The sequence below is a fragment of the Anguilla rostrata genome, chromosome 14 (assembly GCF_018555375.3).
Source record: "Anguilla rostrata isolate EN2019 chromosome 14, ASM1855537v3, whole genome shotgun sequence".
NCBI lineage: Eukaryota > Metazoa > Chordata > Actinopteri > Anguilliformes > Anguillidae > Anguilla > Anguilla rostrata.
In genome coordinates, this window is record NC_057946.1 from 29,976,809 (window position 1) to 29,999,368 (window position 22,560).

The 22,560-nt window shown below is 48.6% G+C and overlaps 2 protein-coding genes across 5 annotated transcripts in view; one reads left to right on the forward strand and one right to left on the reverse strand.

Annotated features, from left to right (window-relative positions):
* The window catches only part of LOC135239756 (ras-specific guanine nucleotide-releasing factor RalGPS1-like), a 126,586-nt gene that overhangs the window by 59,954 nt on the left and 44,072 nt on the right, over positions 1 to 22,560 (reverse strand). The window lies entirely within an intron of this gene.
* Positions 267 to 21,251, forward strand: LOC135239757 (angiopoietin-related protein 2-like). The gene is made up of 5 exons (XM_064308695.1): positions 267 to 887; positions 8,013 to 8,959; positions 12,800 to 12,993; positions 16,055 to 16,325; positions 18,423 to 21,251. Exons 2-5 carry the CDS (start codon positions 8,080 to 8,082, stop codon positions 18,620 to 18,622), a joined length of 1,545 nt encoding a protein of 514 aa, XP_064164765.1. The 5' UTR covers positions 267 to 887; positions 8,013 to 8,079; the 3' UTR covers positions 18,623 to 21,251.

Sequence of the window (22,560 nt, forward strand, 5' to 3'; positions counted from 1 at the left end):
AGAAGGAGAGGGAGAGATAGGTAGAGGTAGAGACTGAGAGATGAGAGAGATAGGCAGATGGAGAGTGAGAGAGGGAGGGATAGACAGGCAGAGAGAAAGAGAGGGAGAGGGAGAGAGAGAGAGGGAGTGGAGGGGACAGGGTTGGGGGTTAGGGTGAGAAGGAAGGGGGGGGTGTACCTCGTGCTAGTGTTTCTCTTTGTGCCAAGAGGAGGGGACGGGGGAGGGGATCTAAACAACCAGCTACAACTGTGCGCTGGAACTTTTTTTCCCCACATTACAAAGACGAGAGGGAGAGAGAGAGAGAGGAAAGTAAAGAACTGGGAGGGGCTTTGGTGAAAAGCACGGACTCTCCGGACCTGTGTGGCAGAAGTGATGGTCTCTCCGCAGGGCAAGTGAGCGACCAGACTCCTCAGCAGAGGCACGGACAGACGAGCCACAGCGTGACTCCTGGGAAAGCGCTCATCTGTCGAACCGCCCCGCGCTCAGCGCCGCCGCTCGCATCATCACCGTTATCTTTATTTATTTACTTTACATCACCGGACTTTCTCGGTCTGTGGCTTTTTTGGAAAACTGCGGTTGAAGCCCTCTGAGGACACTGGCTACTGCGAGGCTGGAGGGAGTGGTTTTGGATCCTGCTGCTGCTTCTGTGTGTGTGAGAGACCAGGACGACGGGACGCTGAAGAGCCTGACACCTGACCTCTCCTGACAGCCAGCCAGGACAGAGAGCCCGAGAGAGAGAGAGAGGCACAGACAGAGCGCGCTCCGAAACGCCGCGGATCAACGACTCCCAAAATGAGAGTTTTGTCGCGCTCGGTCCGCCCGACCGGCGAGTGATTTAACGGAGGTTTGACGGAGAGCCGAAGAGGGGGAGCACACAACACTGTCCGGTAAGACCCCCCCCCCCGCCCCCGCTGCTCCGTAGGACGGCGGTTCGCGCAGCGCGGCCGCTGTAGTCACGCTCGGGCTCTGCGATGTCAGCCGCGCGCGCTCCTCTGACAGGCTGCAGGCGCCGGCTCTGATCGCACGCACAGGTGTGGGCGCGACGTTAGCCTCCGTTAGCGCGGAGCCGCGCCACTTTTTAAAGCACAGGCGGTAATGCGCGCGGACTGCTGAGCAACATTACGGTGACAGGGTGTTGACCGGCGCCCTGCGTGGCAGCCTTTCGCCGTTGGCGTGTGAGTGTGTGTGTGAATGGGTGAATGAGAGGCATCAACTGTAAAGCGCTTTGGATATATAAATATATAGATAAAGGCGCTATATAAATGCAGTCCATTTACCATTTACTGTGACGGGGTGTCGCGGCACGCTAACGTTTTTAAACGTAATGGAGCATGCGGTAGTCCCGTGGCTCTCAAGACACGGCCGTAAACTCTCTGTGTCATGCTGAAGCGTCTCACAGGTAGCGGCCCCAGGGGTCAAATGCGGCCCTAGATAGAGTTTCCCCTCGGCCCTTCGTTAAGAACAAAGAACGCACTACTGAGGTGCATCAAAAGTTGAGACTGTATCCATGACTACGCATCTGCACCGTGGCAGCATAGCCTCCTCCCCACCAGTGTCAATAAAATCAGCTATTCTTATTTAAATAAGGGGTCGACTTTACTGTGTACTATGGATCCTCTTCATACACTTGTTTTGTAAATACTACGAGGAAAATGTTTAGCCGATATTAAGTGCACCGTTACTCAAACAATCTGGCCCCCTAAAGTGCTGCTGTAATGTGGCAGAGCACATCATGGTACAAACTGCAGCATGACTAATCCACCCAGGAGACAGCATGTAAAAGCAACCATAAAGAACCTCCTCTTCCAGAAAAACAGAAAACTCGGCGAAAGGGCCTCTCTGGTGTGTGGGGAGATTTACAGTAACCTCACATAATTATCCGTGTTTGGGAATGCCCCCCTTGTGGAACAGCCCCCGCGGGGAACGTACAGGGTCTTTAGCAGGGTCCCTCAGGAAGGCTCTGTACTGTGGGATTAGCCAGCGCTCGGACAGAGATGCACACAAACCACCACAGGATGGACGCATTTCCACCACCTTGCTTTACTGGAACTCTACCCTGACTCACTATTAAAAGTCTAATTTAAAAAAACCTTCCCTTTACTGAGGTCACCCTGAATTAAGTGCTCACCCTGAATTAAGTGTTCAGGTTATATCTGAAAGGAAACGCTCAGACTAAGACTTTTAATTCGCATTTAACATTTTTACACTTCACTGAAGACTCAGAAGTTAAAGTTAAAGTGAAGAACACGCAGACAGAATCCGAGCCGTATATTCCATATTATTTCACCTTGGGTCATAAAAGCCCATCACGATCGGTAAAATGTTTTTGGAAATGTGGTTTGGCCGCCCACGGCTTCGCGAAGTGCGGTGCGGTGCGGAGGGTGGGAGGGAGGCGGCTCCGGCTCCACGGCGACCGGGAGGCGTCAGACGGACCCGTCAGAGACGGAGCGAGCGCTCTGTGAGCGGCAGGGCTTAACGAGGCGCGCAGCGGCGAGGCTAACGGAGCGCGTCTGACGGCTCGGACGAAGCCAGCCCGCCGGCGGAGAGAAAGTTTAACACCCCCCCTCTCCCCCCCATCCCCACCCCCAACAACGGCAGGAGGCGTGCTTGTAAAACGGAGGGGTGCGAAAGCGACAGCCCTCTCTCAGCGTCCCGCCAGCTCAGGGCACACGGGACGGGCCACACAAACGAGCAGCGAGCAGGGCGATCTGAACATAAACACGCGCACGCCAACAGGAAGAGGGCATTCAGGGGTACGTAAGCAATATGAGCACCGTCAGATTAGATTAGACATCAGATTAGACATAATTCATTTGCTCAGACTAGATTAGAAATGTATTGTCTACTTATACATATAACTACAGGCATGTAGCAGATGCTCTTATCCAGAGCAACTCACACAGCTTTTTGGATTTCTTATTTTTTTTACTTAGTATCCTTTTGTGCAGTTGGATATATACCAAAGCAGTTCAGTTTAAATATATTCCTTCAGTGTATATCCAGCTGTGTAAACGGAGACTATGTCAAAATAACCTTGCTCAAGGGTTCAGTTTTTGCCCGCATCAGGAGGACGTGCAAGCTCAGACAAACATAATTCATAATTCAGGGTAATACATCTGCAAAATACATCACAATACGGCAACAACAATCCTAATTTCAGCATTTATTAATGGCTTTACAAGTAGCAGGTCAGAGGTTTCTGAAGAGCTATGCCATTCATTGTTCAGCGTAATCCCAAGTGCATGATGTAGAAGTCCCTCCTCGTAGGTCTAATGATCAAAGGGAACTTGGAAACAGAAGCACATTCTACTTTACCATTACGAGAGAGAGAGAGAGAGAGAGAGGCTGGTATACTCTCACTTCAAACTGCAGAAACATGGCTCCTTGGTGGCATTACGGCCTGTGTCTGTAACTATAACAGGATGTGGCTCTCATTGGCTGAGCGTCCGTCAGCTGAATGTCTGGGTCTGTGTCTTTCTGAATCTGTGGTGGTGTCAGTAATAGTGACCGCAGTTGTGGCTATGCCTGTGTGTGTGACTGTGGTTGAGTGAGTATATAGCTGTGCCTATAAATGCATTTTTCTGTCAGTTGTGCCCGTTGTGATTACGGCTGTGTCTGTGTCAATGTCTGAAGATGCAGCAGTGTCTGCCTATGGCTGTGGTTTCAGCCAGTAGCAAACTAGCAAGCAATGACTGACTCAAACCCAGGTGATTTGCTTTACTGTCACTGGTCTACCACAAAATACAACATGTCGGGCACAGCATCACAGATCCAACCTGTAACGCTGTGAGATGCAATCACAGAGTACAGCTGACCACTGCCCTGAAGAAACACCAGTCATACAGCAGCTAAAACTATCCCAGGACAGCCTAATCTAGCCCAGAGTTTCCCAGCAGTCTAACCTAGCCCAGTGTAGCCCAGCACAGCCTAAACTAGACAATCTAACGCAGCACAACCTAACCTATCCAGTCTAATGCAGCACAGTATTGGTTTTATGGAACTTCAGTAGTCCAGTGTTGGAATCCAGGCTAGTATTTGCTGTTGTAAGCATATGTCATCGCGGCGCTCGACTGCGACATTCAATCCCCGGCAATTTCCTCCCCCCTCCAGACACGCTGTTCCACCCTCTGCAGCCGACACACACACACATTATGATGTCATAGCCACATGGCACCTCCTCATGGAATCTATGATTTATCTCCCTAAGGCAGGGAAAGAAGAGATGGCAGCCTGACGTGTCTGAGAGAGAGAGAATGAAAGAGAGCAAGAAAGTGTGTGTGAGAGAGAGAGAGACGGAGAGAGAGCAAGAAAGTGAGAGAGAGAGAGAGAGAGAGAGAGAGAGATGAGCTTGAGGGAGGGTAGATGTGGTGTTAACTGGCCTGGAAGCCAGACTGTTGTAGTAGTGGGCAGTTATATCTCAACATGTGAGTCCCTCTTACCCACACACACACACACTCGGGGGGCTGATGTTGCTGTTACTCTGGAGAGTGCAGAGGGTCCTGAGAGAGAGAGTGGAGGGGTTGACTCGCTCCTTAACCTCCAAAGGGATCCTTTCTTTCACAGGGCAGTCACGCAGGGCTTATTAGCCAATCATTAGCGTTTTCATTTACCCTGAATAGGGTCTTACCCAGTCTGACCCATTAATCAGGCACATCCTTACAGCTTTATGAATGCACTGCCAAGGGGTCAGAGCTGACCCAGAACAGTATGTGTTTTCTGGGTTTAATTTTTAACCATACATTCTTATTTCATAGACCAGGGGGTCCACTCTTATCTGAAAAGGGCCGGTGTTGGTGCAGGATTTTGTCTTGGCCCAGCACGACACTGGATTCAATTATTTAACTTATTGTAATCTTCAATAAAGACCTTTCCGTGGCTCTGAGATTCAGCCGTGGTTTAGGAAGGTTCCTTCACTGGTCACCTGTGTCATTCTCCCCTGTACAGTGCTACACATCAAAAATCAAACCACTGGCTGCACATAGAGAGAGTCGTGCAAAGTCAACCCTTTCGGGAAAGACACAATTATGAGAGTGAATGAAAACACTTTTCCATGAGCTTTACACGGACTTTCCTCTCCCCTACAACCCCCCCCCCCCCCCCCCCCGACACTATTCATTCAGTGTACAGATTACACAATTCCATTCCCTGTGGTGAGGGGAGTGGGGGGAGGGCATGGAAACCACACCCCCTCCCCAGTCATCAAAAAACAAAAAATCTATCCATATAAATATCACACAATAAACAGCAGTACAACCCATTTTTTAGATGGCCTTTTGAAAATGAGATGCCATTTTAATAGGGCAGTGAGCCTCATTAAATCAATTTTTAGTATGTGACTGAATAATGCGTCCTTGTAAAAGAGTTTGTGTCGCATTGTGATGGCGGACTCAAGCCAAGCCTTGTGCTCTTTACCCGCAGAATAGAGAGAGATCTGGAGGACCTGAGAGTGCATACTTAGCTCTGAAAGTGCACACTTAGCCCTGAGAGTGCATGCTTAGCCCTGCAAGTGCACACTCATCTCTGCAAAATTCTGAGAAATGCCACCCAAAGATTAAAAAACTTTACAGTGGATCTGCAGTTTGGTCATTGAATCTGTCAGCAGCATAACCTAGTGTGACCCAGTATATGTATGTGTATGTGTGTGAGTGTGTGTGTGTGTGGTGTGTATTAAATCTCTGTCACAGTCAAGAGTCTTCAGCCCCCATATAAGGCCGTCATAAGTTTGATTGGCAGCTGTCAGACCCCCCTCTGACAGTCAGGCAGTATGCAAGATACCACACAGCAGTTATTGGACAGACTGGTGGGGGAAGGGGGGGGGGGGGAACGGCTGCTCTCTGAAATAGACTCCACACCAGCTTTCAATTAAGGAGCTACAGGGGGTGTGGGAGGTGGGGGTGGGAGTTTTACCCAGGAGCAACATTCCTACCAAACAGAACCACACCACCTACCTGGTCTGCTACGAGAACACTGACTCTCGCTAAAACAGCCTCTTTCTCCCCTTCTGTCCCCACAATCCAACACCAGACACAAGCAAGGAGTCACAATGTGGGAATGGCGCTCGCGACTCAGGGTCTGCAGGTCTGTTCAAACCCAAAGCTGGGAGGGGAGTCGCCGCTGCACCCCTCAGCACAGTTCTTAAGCTGAGATGCCACAGCGAAAATCCAGTTACACAAATAGATAGTGTGTAAAAACATAAGCCACGTGAGTCACTCAGTATTCACGGTTCTGATCCGAACGGGGCTCGGACAAACCGACAACCAGCTCGGCTGTCAGAAGACTGTTCAGGGAGAGGAGCGCAGATGGACAGAGCCAAATCACACGTCCCCGCAAACAGCATCCATGCCTTCTGCACGCCCGCGTTGCCACGGGAGACCGGCCACCTTTCCAGTCCTGATGAACTATCTAGGGGCGGAGCCCGTCTACGTTTCTGTGACTGACTGGGCGACTTGTCTAAATGCTCTGGTGGCATGCTCGCAGGAGGACATTACAGAGTGGATGCAGAAATGAACATGCCTCCATGCCAATTTATGGAACTCTCATTTAGACTCCACTACCCAGATAACAGAGCCCAGTGTTTATCTTGGCAGAGCTGCCCTGGCCCTTTTGTATCTTAGTCTCTACTTGTCTATATGCATGCACCTGCACTTACAGTACCTGTGTTTACCTCTACATACAATCAATTGCATTCACTTATGTCAACATACATTAACCCACATTCATCTGTGTTTACATGTCTACATGTGTTTACCTGTGTCTAGCCGTGTCTACACACATTGACCTGCATTCACCTTGGCCTACTTGGTTGTTACTCAGCCGTGTCTCAACCCTGGTCCTGGAGAGCTACAGGCTCTGCTGGTTTTCATAGTGACTCCGCACTTCAGGAACCAATTAGAGCAGCAGTTGATAACACAGGTAACTCAACTCACCTGGTGTCTTGGGTCTCAATTGGCTGCTGATTTTAAGGTGAAAACAAAAACCAGCATACCCTGTAGCTCTCCAGGACCAGGGTTGGAGACCAATGCATTTACCTGTGTTTACCTGCACTTCCGACGTTAAACAGCACCTCCCTCAGTTTACCAGAATGTGTCCGTTCACCTGAGTCACCACGCCTCTAACTGGGTTTGCATGCTTACGCTTGTATTGACCTGCTCCTGCGAGCCTCTCTGGGCTGAGCTGCCCACTCCCCCTCCCCCCGCATTTCACGCTGACTGCATTGTTTCCTACGCCACGAGCTAAGCTCGGCTCAGTACGAGCCAGAATAACAAATGGCACTTCCAAAACAGGATGTGGGCACGCACACAAAGGCACCGCATTCAGGCCCTATGAAGCTTAATGCCGGCTCCTTTCAGCTGTAGATGGCGTTGAGTGCTGGGTTCGGCCTTTGGCCAGCTTATCTCATTATGAAAGGAGAATGTTTTCATTCAAAAAGAGGATGAGATGGGAGAAAAGTGTGAATTCTAAAACAAGCAAGGCGTGTCTAATCACTGTTGACCTGACTGAGAACTTATCACGGAGTCAGCTGAATTAGCTTAGCAGTATTTTGCGAAAGAATGGATTGGAAGGATTTTGGGTAAAATACTTGGCTCAAGGTGTGGTGAAAGAATTTGAAGACAGCGTTGTGGTGTTCCCCTCCAGGGTCTGCTTGATATCAGGAAACCAAACAGGTTTCTCTCAGGCTGAGACGCTTGACAGTGTAATGGTGCTTAGTTTATCTATACTTGGCATGAGAATGTGATTTTCCATCACCCCGCTCAGTAATTAGTGAATGAAAACCCCCAGTAGCGACTGCAAGGCGAGCTAAGGAATGGCAGTCTGTGCTGAGATCAGCTTTGTGGGAAAGCATTCATGTGGAAAGATCTGAAAGATCTGTGATGAGGAACCTGCCTGCACAAGTAAATCTAAACCAATAAAAACCCTGATTATCTCAGTCAAGTCTGTGGATTTGCTGATAACCTGATAGCAAACCATCCCTGTCTTGAATTCTGAAGAGTTTCCTGTCCCTCTCTTCACAGACAGCACAACCCCATCGGGGCCACTCCCTACAGACAGGCCCACCCAGTCCCCCTCACCCATATCGCCATGGCAACCTCCATGTCAGCTCTGCTCCTCCTGGTCCTGGTCTCTGGGGCGACGCTGTTGGTCTCCAGGGCAACGGACAGCGAGGAGGACACGTTCTCCGAACGGGACTTCCTGTACGGCGGGCGGGAGAGGCGGGCGGCTGACCCACCCCAGGCCGAGAAGTGCTCCTACACCTTCATCGTCCCGCAGAGGAAGGTGACGGGCGCCATATGCGTCAACTCCAAGGAGCCCGACGCCATCCTGGAGAACCGGGTCAGCAAGCAGGAGCTGGAGCTTCTGAACGGGGAGCTCCTGAAGCAGAAGCGGCAGATCGAGACGCTCCAGCAGCTGGTGGAGGTGGACGGGGGCGTGGTCAACGAGGTCAAGCTCCTGCGCAAGGAGAGCCGCAACATGAACTCGCGCGTGACGCAGCTCTACATGCAGCTGCTGCACGAGATCATCCGCAAGCGGGACAACGCGCTGGAGCTGTCGCAGCTGGAGAGCCGCATCCTCAACCACACCGCCGAGATGCTGCAGCTCACCAACCGCTACAAGGACCTGGAGCACAAGTACCAGCACCTGGCCGCGCTGGCGGGGAACCAGACCACCGTCATCGCCCAGCTGGAGGAGCACTGCCTGAGGATGCCCGTCCGGCCCGCCCGGCCCGCCCGGCCCGTCCCCCAGCCGGCCCTGCCCGTCCCAGTCCTGCCCGTCCCGGTCCTGCCCGTCCCGGTCCCGCCCGTCCCGGCCAGGCCCTACCAGCCGCCCACCCTCCCCCGCCTCACCAACCAGATCACCAACGAGATCCAGAGCGACCAGAACCACAAGGCCCTGCCGCCGCCTCCGCTTCCCACAATGCCCAGCGGCACGCACAGCCCCTCCACCACAGACAAGCCCTCTGGTGAGTATCCTCCTGTCTGAGGCTGTTCTCCCGCAATCTTTACCTTTCCCTCTTCTTTTTCTGGGGTTCTTTTTCAAATCAGCGACAGTCCAATCTTGTTTTCCTCTATGAAGTTCTAATTCTTATCTTTATTTTCTTTTCTTTCTCGTCTCCAGAGAGCTTACTGCCAACTGTAGTTGCCTTTCAGTTCAAAGCTTCATAAAATCCCAACATCTGAAAGGACTGTTTTGTCCAAATTACACTTCGGTTGGAAAGGAGTTCTGTACATTTCCAAAACTTTCCAGTTTCTGTGAAATGGGCAAAATCTTATTTCCTTCCTTATTTTAATGAAACACAATATAGCAGAACAATTTGTTTGATAACTTTTTTGAGGCCCCATTCTATTATTTGTATATTTCTTCAGATGAAAAATGTGGCATGCCAACCCACTGAAATCATATGTCGGGTCTCAGATAGAAAACATTGAAGTCTGGCCTGCACTCTCATCTCGGGGATGCGTGCGTGACCATCCTGCTAACACAGTGAGGCTCGGCGCTCATAAATCCTCCCATCTCCAGGAGGATATTCCAGTAAAAATGAGTTCATCGAACAGCCTGTTTAAACACGTCTGATGTTATTCCAGAATTATTCCGTAAAAAGCCGAGATATCTTTCATCGAATTTGGGTTCAAAAGTTTTAATGCTTGATGCTGGCTAGCGGAGTGGCTGTGGAAACAAACTGCTATGAATCATTTCTGCTGGGAGGGGGGGATGCAAGACAGCCAATGATTACTCTCAAGTGCTTGTTGACAGTCCTTAGCACAAACTTTCATCCCAACTCCCATAAGGCACCCTTGCTGCATGAGACAGGACTAGAGACAGTGAGTTCATTCGGGTCCGACAGGCAGCCAGACAGAAATAGGGAGACCTCAGAGGAAGTGATGGTTGGGCTCCTGTTTGAAAGTAGCAACAGCAGCCAATAACCCCGCCTACTATACCGATGCCTCAATGTTTCTATTACCTAAAGTAGCTGCCAGGCACTCGATAAAATGAGAAATGCAGGTGAGAGGATGCTAAGCATAGAGTTCTGGTTCAAGTGGTGTAATCACTGTCCAAAGATGAGAAGGGGCAGTAAAATTCAGAGCTTGGCATGCCAGTGTGAGTGATTCTGGAGGCCACCGGAAGCCAGTGAAGGATCCTCAGAAGCAATGCAGCATACAGTGAATTCAGGCAGGCTGAAAACTAGGCTGGCATCAGCATTCTGGATGAGACGAGAGGTATTGGACTAGTAGCTGTGTAGCGACTGGGTGAGGAAGGGGCGGGTTCCATGTTGATTCCATGGATGTTGCGAACCTGTAGGACCAGGCTGTACTGCACTGCGTCCCAGGAGGATTTCTCAAATCGGAAAAACTATGCAGTTTAAGGGAGGACAGTCCACTGCTTAAGCAAAGATTAAAAGCAAAAGATTAATAATGCTTAATAGCCCTGGGGCGAAGGCTTGTCAGAGAGAGAGGAGAGCAGTGGGTTCCCGTGTTAGTAGGGGTTTGCCTTTATGTCAGGAAAGCCTCTTTAACAGCTGAGATCTGGTATCCATTACATATGAACCCAACCACAAAGATCGCTGCAAATTCCTTCATAGGAAACATTTCAGAGTTTTTTTCCACCGCCCACCGCCCCCCCCCCCCCCCACACACACACTTTCTTACATATTTGCCCATCGTGCTGTTTTATCCTTTTTTTTAAACAAGGCCACTAAAAGAGCACCGTGAGTTACAGAACTGGCCCAGCTTACAGCGCTGGGCCCTGATGCCCACTGACACTAATCTCCATCATGTGATACAGGCCGGGGAAGGAGGGAAGGGAGACAGAAAGAAAACAGGAAAGAAGAGGGTCGCAGTGTAGCATGGCTGTTAGGGAACCTTGGAACAAGGCACGCAAGACACTGACTTGCATAAGTGCATCAATTGATTGTATGTAAAAATGCAATCTAGAGTAAGCCATCTCTGCAGTCGGGCAGCTGCTAACTGCAGATGATGGAAAGAGGGACAACGAAAGAATAAAAGAGGAAGAGTAAGATGCTGACTAAAGTTTGGGGGTTCTCAGAGCGTGTTCAGTTGGCCACTACCAGGAGGACAAGTGAGGCAGGTTCCCCATAATTTCAGAATTCACATCTCTGCAAAGCCAGTGACAAGGTCAGCACCTTTGGATGCCCATGAACTCAGATTCTGAAGCATCGTACATCTCTTCTTCTTACTTTCCCTTCCACTTTTCCATTTCTCTGTCATGGTCTCCCTGAGTGACGGTATGACCAATCACGCGCCGGCCCCGTGGGGATGCTGGCCCGAGTCGGCAGGGGCGTGACCACAACCCCAAGCTCAGGTGCTTCCAGCTGGGTCTCACGCACACTGTTTTCATGACGAGGCACGCCAAAGTCGAACACAAAGGCTTATTGAGATGCGTAAAGAAAGGCGTCTAATGCGAGAGTGTTTCGGAAAACCATGCGGGAGGGGGAGAAAGGGCTGGACGGAAAATTCCACAAAATGTGCCGATCCTGCAGGTGTGGAGAATTCCAGCACCTGGAGCTGTGAAAACCTTCCCGACAGGCTGAGAATGAGAAGACTGGTCTGCGAGTTACACGACAGTGATATTTCAGCAGTGGCAATACCCATAATGCCATTTCAGAACTACTTATGACCGGTTACGGCCGCTGCCCCCTGGGGGTAGAGGGTAGAAACAGCAGCCATAGGGTTGTAAATGTCTTAGATGTACTGGGTAGAGTTAGTCATTGCTCCCTTGCCTGTCATTGAAAACATGTATACGCAACCAAACTTCCAGACCAATACTGACATTGATATTAAAGTGTGTTCACAGCCCGTGAAGCCATCGTTAGTCACCTACATAGATAGACAGGTCACAATCAGCATGTGGGCAGCATTACAACTGCCATCTACATCGCCATCTTCACCATCATCTTATGGCCACCAAGGCATTCCACTACTGTGTGGTTATTATGCAGGAAAATCCGATGACTATTGGCCATTATAATTTCCATTCAACGTAGGTCTACCACAAATATTATTCCACAGTAGCTTTACTCCAGTTCCAGCAGGACTGTCATGCCCCCATCCCCCCCTGCACCTCCCTCCCACCCCCAGGATACCAAAACCCAAGGATCCCTTCACATGCACATCACAATCTTTCCCCTGGAGCCTCCACAAACGGAGACCGGGAAACATGGAGAAGTGCGCCGTATTTTTTCTTGAGTAATGACATGAGCAGAGCCGGAATCCGGCGGCCCTCCGCGGCTCCCCCCGGGCGGCCGTGCCGGTGGGCCGGTTAATCTGCGCGCTACCGTCGTGCTATTCGGCCCCGGGGACCGGCCCTCAGCCCGTGTGCCGCTGTTGTTCTTGGCCTCTCGGCGCCCGGCAGCAGTTTCCACCCACGTTCCAGAGCACCGGCCAAAGTCAACAAGGACGCCGCCATCGGGCGGAAACTGAGAGCTTCTACAGCTCGGTGTACCCCCCCCCCCCACCTATCTCCAGCCTGGTACTCTGCTATTCCTGACATAACTAAGAGAGAGGAAGAGAGAGAGAGAAGGGGGGTAGAGAGAGGTAAAGAGAAGAGAGAATTTGAATTTGCGAAAGCGAGGGAGAAGGAGAGTAAGAGAGAGAGAGGTAAAGAGACACATGTTGGGAGAGCAGTGTGAATGTGTGGCGTTGGGGACACATTCCCTTCCTAACTCTTTCCTTTAACCTCCATCGCTCCCTTTTTCAGCCATTCTCTTGCTCAGTCGCTCCTCTCCCTCCTCCATTGCCCTCGCTCACGCGTTCTTGTTCCCCGGCTGTCTGGCCCACGCCCGCAGGCCCCTTTAAGGACTGCCTGGAGGCGCTGGAGGAGGGCCACGGTAACAGCGGGATGTACCTGGTGAAGCCGGAGAACACCAACCGGCTCATGCAGGTGTGGTGCGACCAGCGCCACGACCCCGGCGGCTGGACCGTCATCCAGAGGAGGCAGGACGGCTCCGTCAACTTCTTCCGCAACTGGGAGACGTATAAGGTAAAGCGGCCCCCGCCCCCTCTCAATAGTCCCCGCTCACTATCCACCTCCAAGCAGGGTGCAGTGCGTTCGGAACTCATCCATTTAAAAACAAAGAACCGGAACGAACAAATCTACATTTATTTTTTTATGGGTCCCATGACCTTTGCAAACACACACCACAAAAGGGAAGTAGAACACCATTCTGTACATCAAGTACCTAGATTTATTCCATTTTATTGAACAACCTTAAGCACAAGCATCGTTTGTTATAAGAGAGAAGAACTGAAGTCCTTTGCCAACCTTTTGTCAGGTTCTCCTCTGAGGTAAGTAACAGATCTCTGTCTGGCGTCTCTGAAAAGGCGTCTATCTCCATGCTTGACTCAGCCATGAATGCATCTAATCAGAGGCTCAGAAGGAAGAACAGGGCCAGCTGGTGTAAATCACAGTTAACTCCATGAGCCAATGGATCAGCTCTGTTGTTTTTAGGGTGTGGGATTTTGTGTGGAATGGATTATGAAGTCAAAAACGATGCTATGACAGTGGATGTGACACAAGTTGATAACATTGTCATAAGGGCTCTTACAATGGTAGTCCCTGGATTTGTTCCAACAAGAGAAGTAGTGCAGATTGAATTTGATGTCATAAAAGCTGTTATTATGGTGGTCCATGGTCTTTTTCTAGCCACTGAGAATTCGTAGGGTGATTATGATGTCATAAGGGCTGTTATGACACAAGTTCCTGGCCTTGTTCTGCCTACTCTGGCTTCTGGGCAAACTGGATTCCTGGGTTCTCTCATTCAGGACTGAACTGTATATTTTTATCTGTCCGGATGACACACACAGCTGGATAAATTCCAAAAAAAGAAACTACACACAAAGAAAAAAATGCTGAAAAATATTGGATAATGCTAAACAGAACATGAATGCCAAGGGTTTACACCAGAGCAAGGCATTACATGATGGGACCTTTCTAAATCGTGTTTGGCTGCACAGGCCCCCACGCGATTTGACAGGGGACAGGCCATGACAGAAGCCTTTCCAATCCCTAATCCTTCCAGTACATGTCCTTATTTAAGCTGTGTACTCCTCCAAAGAACAAGGGTGATTTATTTTCTTTCTGAAAAACTCTCCGGGTTTGCCAAAGCTTTCTTCACATGGGGACAGTCGATAACACACACTGTAAAAATAAAAGTTTGCCCCCAAAAAACGTGAGGGCCGCAATAAAACACACATCGTCCGCCGTGAGGGGGTCTTTGAGGACAGAGCCGGTCGAATAAGCCCAGGGCTCGTTGTCAGCGAGGCAGATCATTTTGCTTGATGAGGATTCAGCGCTAATGTACCGCGCAAGAGCGCAAGAGCAGGAGAGAGGGAGAGAGGGAGAGAGGGAGCACTCGCACGGTTGGGCCCAGAACATCTCTCTCAGAGCGCACCCAAAAACACATGGGGGGAGGAGGGGGGGGGGTAGAACTAGAGGCCTTCTGCGGGATTCTGACCACGTGTGTGCTAGCGTGAGACACGGAGAGAGGGAAGAAAAGAGGGAGGGAGGGAGGGAGGAAAGGAGGGACCCATCTCAAATGCATCCTGCAATTATTTCTCCGCATTCTTTCCTTTCTTTCACATCCTGCGAACGCACGGTATATCTTTCATTAACCGTTAAATAACAAGCCACAGCTGAAGCTGAGGGAGCTGCACTGTATTTGTAAAAATAATAAAAAAAAATATTTATATAATGTATTTATTTAATACATTTATGTGGGAGGTTTCATTTTTTTAAGGTGTTGCCATCTCTCTGTGCATGTGAATCTGCGAGTGAGGCTCAGTACATACGAAACAAGGGGAAAAGGCAACAAAGTTCACACAAAGATGAGGAAATCTCTCTCCCCCCCCCCCACCTCTCCGCCCTCTCCCCCGATACGGTACATTGCCGATCCAGATTCCCCCAGGCAATCCGTCAAAAACTCCCCCTGCCTCTTAATGACCGAGACTGAAGACGCATTGGAGAACTCATCAAGACTGCTGTTACTTCACTTACTTTCTGACCACTTCCGAAAAACCTGCAGCTTCTGAATGCACATTTTCCATTGATGCAGATGGACGTTTGCTTTAGATGTACATGTTCTATTGTATTAAGATATGAATTAAGATGCAAATTACATTTCCAGTCTGTCAGCATGCTTCTAAAGGCCAAAATGCTTCGATTAATTCTCGAGACTGTCTTGAATATCCCACATAAAAAGAGGATTTTTCCCCCACCATGGCAACACAGACTGTGGAGATAATCTTTTTTTATTTAAAATTACCACATTGCAGCTCTTGATCCCCTGAGAATGACGTATCCCGGGACATGACTGGCAAGTAAATCCTCAAGTTTACATTTAGTCATTTGGCTGATGCTCTTGTCCAGAGTGACTTGTGAAAGTACATAAATGAAGGTTAGCCAAAATGCTGAAACAATACCAAGCCATCAGGGTCAGGGCCCATAATACTGTAGAAGTCATTACATAAACCTACAACACAGAAGATGGAATTCAACCCCCCCCCCCCCCCCCGCTGCTGCTTTCCAGCCACTGCCACCCTCCACCCATACTATCCCCACCTCCAAGTAAACACAGACAGCCAGACAGGACACCCCCACCCCCCCTAAACCACCCGATCCCTGGTTGCCAGGACAAGGGAGGCCACAAGCCAACAAGGGGATTTAGTAGGATTTGCTGGAGATTTCTGAATCATCAGCAGTTTGAATAACGAGGGAAAAAACGAAATTGTCCTGGCAACCATGGGGAGATTGCGTGGTGGTGGTTGGGGGGGGGGGAGGGGCAGGTACTTGGATTTGGGGAGCAAGGTTCAGCAAAGCTCAGCTCCATTCTCTCTCTCTCTCTCTCTCTCTTTCAAATTCAATTGAATTTCAAGGGGCTTTTTTGTCATGCCCTCGCATAGTATTGTAAGAAAAGTAAAAAAAAACTACAGAAAACAAGATATACATAACATATACATAACTAAAGTACGCTGTCCTCTCTCCCCATCTCTCTCTCTGACTCTGTCCCTCTCTCTCTCTCTCTCTCTCTCTATCGTTCATACAGCAAGGGTTTGGGAACATCGATGGTGAGTACTGGCTTGGGCTGGAGAACTTGTACTGGCTGACCAATCAGGGGACGTACAAGTTGCTGGTGACGATGGAAGATTGGTCGGGGCGCAAGGTGTTTGCCGAGTACGCCAGCTTCCGGCTGGAGTCAGAGGCCGAGTTTTACAAGCTTCGAGTGGGCCGTTACCATGGCAATGCTGGTGACTCTCTCACCTGGCACAACGGCAAGCAGTTCACCACACTGGACCGGGACCACGACATGTACACAGGTAAACCCCACGCCAATCCCACGCCAGTCCAAAGCCAGGCACAGGCCAGGCCCACATCAACCCGGGCTAGAATCTTTATATTCACTCATTTCAACACTGTGGTTCACCATGAACGAGGCCACTTTTCTGTGTCAGTGGAGTGGGCTAGAGACACGCCAGACTATACAACAGACATGCAGTACGTGTGAAAGCAAAATGCTCAACAGCTCATCTGAAACATATCTAAATTTGTAAAAAAATATATTATAAAAGTATATTTAAATATATTAAAAATATAAATTATATGTAGAATCATTTTTTTTTAAACTGTTTGACGGGACCTGGTCAAAGCACAGCTGAGGAAAACCCATGTGATGCACATTCACAAAAAGCCTGAAGTGTACCAAGCAGAACACACTCAGAACACACTGCACGTGCCTCACGGCCAGTCCTGGGCCCCATCTCAATTCGCACTTCAGGGGGAAGCGTTTTGAGCAGTAAATGTGTGATGCCAAAACACAATAAAGAAAACACGCATTTAGATGATGTAGGTACGCAGTAAAAAAAGTGTCACTTAATCTCTTAAGAGTTTATAAGTCATGACTATAGTTAGGACAGCAAAACCCTGCCGATTGACCTCTTCAAACTGCACAGAAGCTCCCCTGAAGCAATCCTTCCTTTCTTTCTTTCTTTTGGGATAATTTCACAGGTATAGCTGTGTAAAGATGATCTAGTGGTGTTTAGTTTTTGTTATTGTTACCATTTTTGTTGTTACCAACTGTTGGTTTGTTTGGCTAACATTACACTTCTGTAATTTCTTGGTGAAATCACACTTGTATTTCTGAGACTAACTGCTATTCTCCGCTCCTGTAGGCTGCTCTGGATAAGAGTGTCTACTAAATCACTGTAATCTAATGTAATATGAGTCTCAGAGGGATCACATGTACTCTGCCAGAGTAATATTTACTCTATCAGAATTGATTTAACATTTAACTGACAATATTACATGACAGTGTGTCAATGCCCCTTGTGTGCCCTGTCGACATGAATGCACTTGATTTAGCACACACTTTTTTTCCATTTACTTCATTTAGTTTCAAATTTGAATTCAACATATGGTAATGCTTCATCTTTCATATCAGAGATTTTCTTTCATTTAATCTTGAACATCTTTAAAATCTTGGAATAAACTAGCACAGCTTGCGTTGCAGATCACAGCAAACAAAATAAATGATCTCAAGGCTCTGGCAGGAACTGTGTGACTAAGGAAATCACGATTGGCAGGGAACAGAAAGAGAGAAACAGCGCATTTTATACGGCTGACTGGCTTTCCCCGCCACCCCCGAGCCCAAAACGGCAGCGTGGAGACAAATCCACGCGAGCCCAGCGTCGAAAACAATCCAGGACTGCAGAGGGGAAAAAAAAAAACAAGCAAATATTACAGGGTGTCTCAGATTGTTCTCTGACAAAAGAGGAAAAGAAAAAGAGAAAAATAGCAGCCCAGGGATTATCTCTGGTTGGACGTAGAGTATCAGGCATGTGTGACCTCGCCTTCTGAAACCCGCTACTTATCAAACCAACGGCTCCAGTCTACCAAGAACACAGGCTATTCCCGCCATCTAATTAGTGTTCCTTAGTGCTGGACTGACGGAGCCTTTCCTCAGAGTGCGTGTATGAGAACTACACAAACTCTCCAGAAGGAAGCTTTCACTCATCTTCTCAACCCAAGGGTGAATAAAAAAGAAAATCACAGGTCAAACTCAGGTCAAACATCATGGACTGAAAATAGACTTTAAACAGAAAGTAGATACTCCTCCTAAGGGATAAATACGGTGAAGTAATGTGTGGGCACCACCAGGCGGTGCAATGCAGATGTGCACATAATTATTTGTGGATATTACCTGGTCTTATTATATTTTTTCTGTTGCATTCATGCTGTGATTTGAGATTTATACAGTACTTGAAACATTAGAAAAATGACATGTATTATTATTTCAATGATGATGATTTTTATTATTACTGATTAATATTATTAATATTATTATTATTATGATTCTGAAAAATGTGTGTGTGCCCCTGGTGATGTCACTCTGACTCCGCCCACACCTGTGCCCCCAGGTAACTGCGCTCACTACCAGAAGGGAGGCTGGTGGTACAACTCCTGCGCCCACTCCAACCTGAACGGGGTGTGGTACCGCGGGGGGCACTACCGCAGCCGTTACCAGGATGGGGTGTACTGGGCGGAGTTCAGGGGCGGGGCCTACTCCCTGAAGAAAGTCATCATGATGATCCGGCCCAACTCCAACACCTTCCACTGACCCCCAAGGACAAGGACATGCAAACACACACACAGCACCACCTGCACAGTGACGTTCACCCGCTTTCACTGTCTGATTCCAACAGAGACAAAATTCCATTCATCCACGTGAGCTCTGTTCTGCTCCAGTGTGTGTGTGTGTGTGTGTGCGTGTGCGTGTGTGCGTGTGCGTGTGCGCGTGTGTGTGTGTGTGTATGTATGTGTGTGTGTGCGTGCCTGTGCATGTGTGTATGTAAGTGTGTGCGCATGTGTATATGCGTGTGTATGTGCGTGCATGCATGTATGTGCATGCATGTTGATTTTGGGCAGCATTGATAAATACCCAGCTGATTTCCTGGTGTAAAGTGCAAAGGCGGTCGCTTTGCTGGGAGACGTTTGGGATTGATCCCGGCGTTCCGGGCCTTTAGAAGTCCTCCCTGGTGGATTCCCAGCGTGTTGCTCTAAGATGAGGATTCCCAGGAGGGAGGGGCTATGCAATGTCTTTAAAAGAGAGGTCTCCTTGGATCCGCCCCGCCCAACCCTGAAGGATGTGAACACCATCGCCACAGAGGGACATTGTGTATTTTGCTTGTCTTCTCCATTGGATTCTGGCAAGCGAGGCGGGAACAACGGCTGACTACCAATGAGGTGAACAAAAGCACCTGATCGTGGTCCTAATGAGGTGCTTCATTTCACTTCAACAAAAGCCAGCAAAAAAAGAGAGGATTACTGCGCTTTCAAATCTGCAGGGCAATAGCATCCCTCTAGTGCTCACAGCACCAAGGACACCAGAGAGAAAACTCATGCAGGGGACACTTCAGTCCCCTGCGAAAGAGACTCCTTTCACACCGCTAGAGAGAGCTGGGGAAAACCTACGCAGCGCGCGCAACACACCGAGTGTGTGACGCACTGTGTGTGTAAAGCTCTTCGAGTTTAACGCTCTGTGCCTAATGCTCTCTGTGATCAGAAACACTTGAAAAGGTGAGGGGGGAAAATTGGGGAATGTACGGTCTGAAAATGTCCAAAAACATCACAGCGCACGGCACGCGTTAGGCAGCTTGGGCTGCCTACCCAACGTTTCATACTCCTGGCACGCACGACAAATAATCACAAATGATACAAAATGATACAGGAGAGTGCAGCTACTTCCAGTGGTATAACAGTTTATAATCTATCAGCAGGGAAATGCGTCCAAGAGTGTGAGAGGCAGAAAAATACCCATTCAGAGAAATCAAAATTTAAAAAATGAACGCAATAGAAAAGACTACAGTGGCAAACTGACTGAACGTGAAGTGGCCAACTGACCTGGGTCAAATTATTTTTTTTAAAGTATTCATTAAGAATAATGAATAGCTTGTGATACTTCAGAGATCACAATAGTGGCTGGAATGAAAACTACAGGGGTTCCTCAGGTTCCCCTAGGAACCCCTAAACCCCCCTTCAGATTCCAGCATTTCACACATGATCCATTCTGCCCAGCTGCTTCAGACACCAGTAAAATTACCTGAAGATTACTAAAGAAATTTCATTTCACGTTTCAACATTTTCACTACTATCCAGAACACAAGTGTACATTTTCAGCCAGCAGAGTGTTTCATTGAGAATTCTCAGGGACCTGCAGGATTGTATTCAGATTTTTAATTTTACCAGCACCTGTTAAAGAGTTAAAGCATTTGAAATACGACAGGTCACTAATATAAGCAACACTAGGAGACGATGCGTCAGCTTAAACTGTGTACAGGCACGTCTGCTGCTTCAGCTTCGCCGGCATGGTGCTCTTTGATGCCTCAGCCCCATACGAGACCACAGGAAGAACAGTCCCAGGGAGCACAGTGCACAGCTAACCACTAGCGCCCCCAACATGCGTGACAGCTGCCAACCCGTCAGCGCTACGCAGATCGGCGCTACATCGGCCAACTTAACGGACACCAGAGGTGAGGCAGTCAAGATGGAGATCAGATGTCAAAACGAGGCACAGTTAGTTGGTGAATTTCCCTGCCGCTAGCAGACTGCTGTAGTGCCACGACTCGGGGGGGGGGTCTAACGGGCTGGGGGGGGGTCCTCTAATCTATGGGCTCTGATTTTCAGGACAGTTCATGGGATACTGAACGAAAATATATCATGGTAAATGAGCTCCACAGACTCTCAAATAAGTCGCCCAATGGTACAAAGGGCACTAGCACCAGTATACAAGTCCAGCATGTTTTATATAGTTTAAGTTCTTCTTATGGTGAAAAGGGGGTAACCAACTTCAACTGTATGCTATAAAGCCTAAATTACACTGTCATAAGACCGGTAATACCAGCAGCCATAACCAGACGGTTATGACAGGTGTTATGTCTTCCTTTTGGGAGTGTTACGTAGGCTTTATGGTGCACAGTTCAAATAAAGTGTGACCGGGAAACAAATGGTGTTTGAGTCAACCTGACTTTTGTACAAGTGTAATTATCTTCGGGCAGAATATCCAAAGGTGTTCATGTATCTCGTGTTTTTAACCGAACCCAAGGCTGGGGGTGATACAGTGCAGGTCACAGAAAGGCAGAAACATCTCTTTACTGTACATATCCGTGTCGCTACAATATTTTTGTAATATAACAATATCTCATTGTACCAAGTTACCAGACTGTTTGCAATAAAATTGTGTACAGTTACCGCAGTGTCCTGCGTGGTTTCCTTACACATAACAACTGTGGACAGAGAACTGTGATGGAGGGATGGAGAAAACAAAAAATATTTTTTTATGTATAGACTTTAGACCTTAAGAGCATATAGATTTTCTACAATAAAATGAACATCACCTGGAGTACCTGAATCACCCTTCAAAGCAATTCACTCCTAGGCCACCAAGCACAGAAGTGTCCTTACTGAAACACCCAAGGCCCCTTTTGATGTCTTAGCTAAAGTAACCCAAGTCCAGCACTCCAAATCTTTGAAGGCTAAACTTCAAAGCTGGAACAAAAAAAAAAGGCAACACTGGCCATGTTTACACCAAACAAGTAGCAGTCTTCCCTGATTTAGGTGAACGGGTTCACAGACAATGAGGCCAACGAGCGCTGGAGTGTTTGAGTCGCCATGACGCCAGCAGGCTGGGGCTGCACAGGTGTGCATGCACCGCACATGCACCACCAAAACAGCATCATGCAAAAAGCCTCGCGCCAGATGCCTCCTTTGGACAGATCTGTAAATCCTATCTGTGGTCAAACCAAAAAACACCAACAGCCCTGCTCTGAAAAGCTCAAAGCTGACCTGAAACAGGTTTATAAAGTGATCAATCTTCATCTTCTCCTTATTTGATTAGACTGAAACATGTGTAAAGACGATATGAAGGTGTCACTCTGCTTCTAAAACGGATGAAATCACCGGAAAGGGCCTAAAATATACTTTCCCAGATTACGTGCAGCTCTGAGGGCGATGCTCATTAAGTTGTGGGCTGTGGAGCTGCCAGTCAAAAAAAAAAATAAAGTCGATTGCCTGCGTTCAGACAGAGGCTTTCTTTCACACACACAGAAGAAACCGAGGGGCTCCGAAATTCTGCAATGCCAGGCATCCACAGGGCGGGCGTTCACCAAAACTACGACAAGGCCTCCTGGAGCTCTGGTGCCAGGGACCCTGCGTGTGGCCCCGCCTCATTTCCCAAAGTTCCCACTCCCCCCTCATTCTTCTCTCCCCTCCCTACCTCCCTTTCTTTCTCTCTTTCACTCTTTTATTTCTCCACCCTCTCGCTTCATCTTTCCATCCCATTGTCCTATGTGTTTTGTGCCTTGCCCTGTCTCTCCCTTTCTTTTTCTCTTCCCCTTCCTTCTAATTTTCCTTCTCTATCCCTCCTGCCCTCCTCCCTCTCTTCCCAGCCCAGGCTGATTACTGGGTGACCCCTTAGGGCCTGCTGATGTGGCTGCCCAACGGAACTCTTCTGCTGTTTGCCTTCCAATAGTTCCTAATCAGGAACATTAACCGTGCACA

Excerpts from the sequence above, each read along its gene's own strand:
- LOC135239757 (XM_064308695.1), top strand. The coding sequence starts at position 8,080 with ATGGCAACCTCCATGTCAGCTCTGCTCCTCCTGGTCCTGGTCTCTGGG. Across the intron at positions 12,994-16,054 it reads GCAACTGGGAGACGTATAAG|CAAGGGTTTGGGAACATCGA; the intron begins GTAAAGCGGCCC and ends TCGTTCATACAG. Across the intron at positions 16,326-18,422 it reads GGACCACGACATGTACACAG|GTAACTGCGCTCACTACCAG; the intron begins GTAAACCCCACG and ends CTGTGCCCCCAG.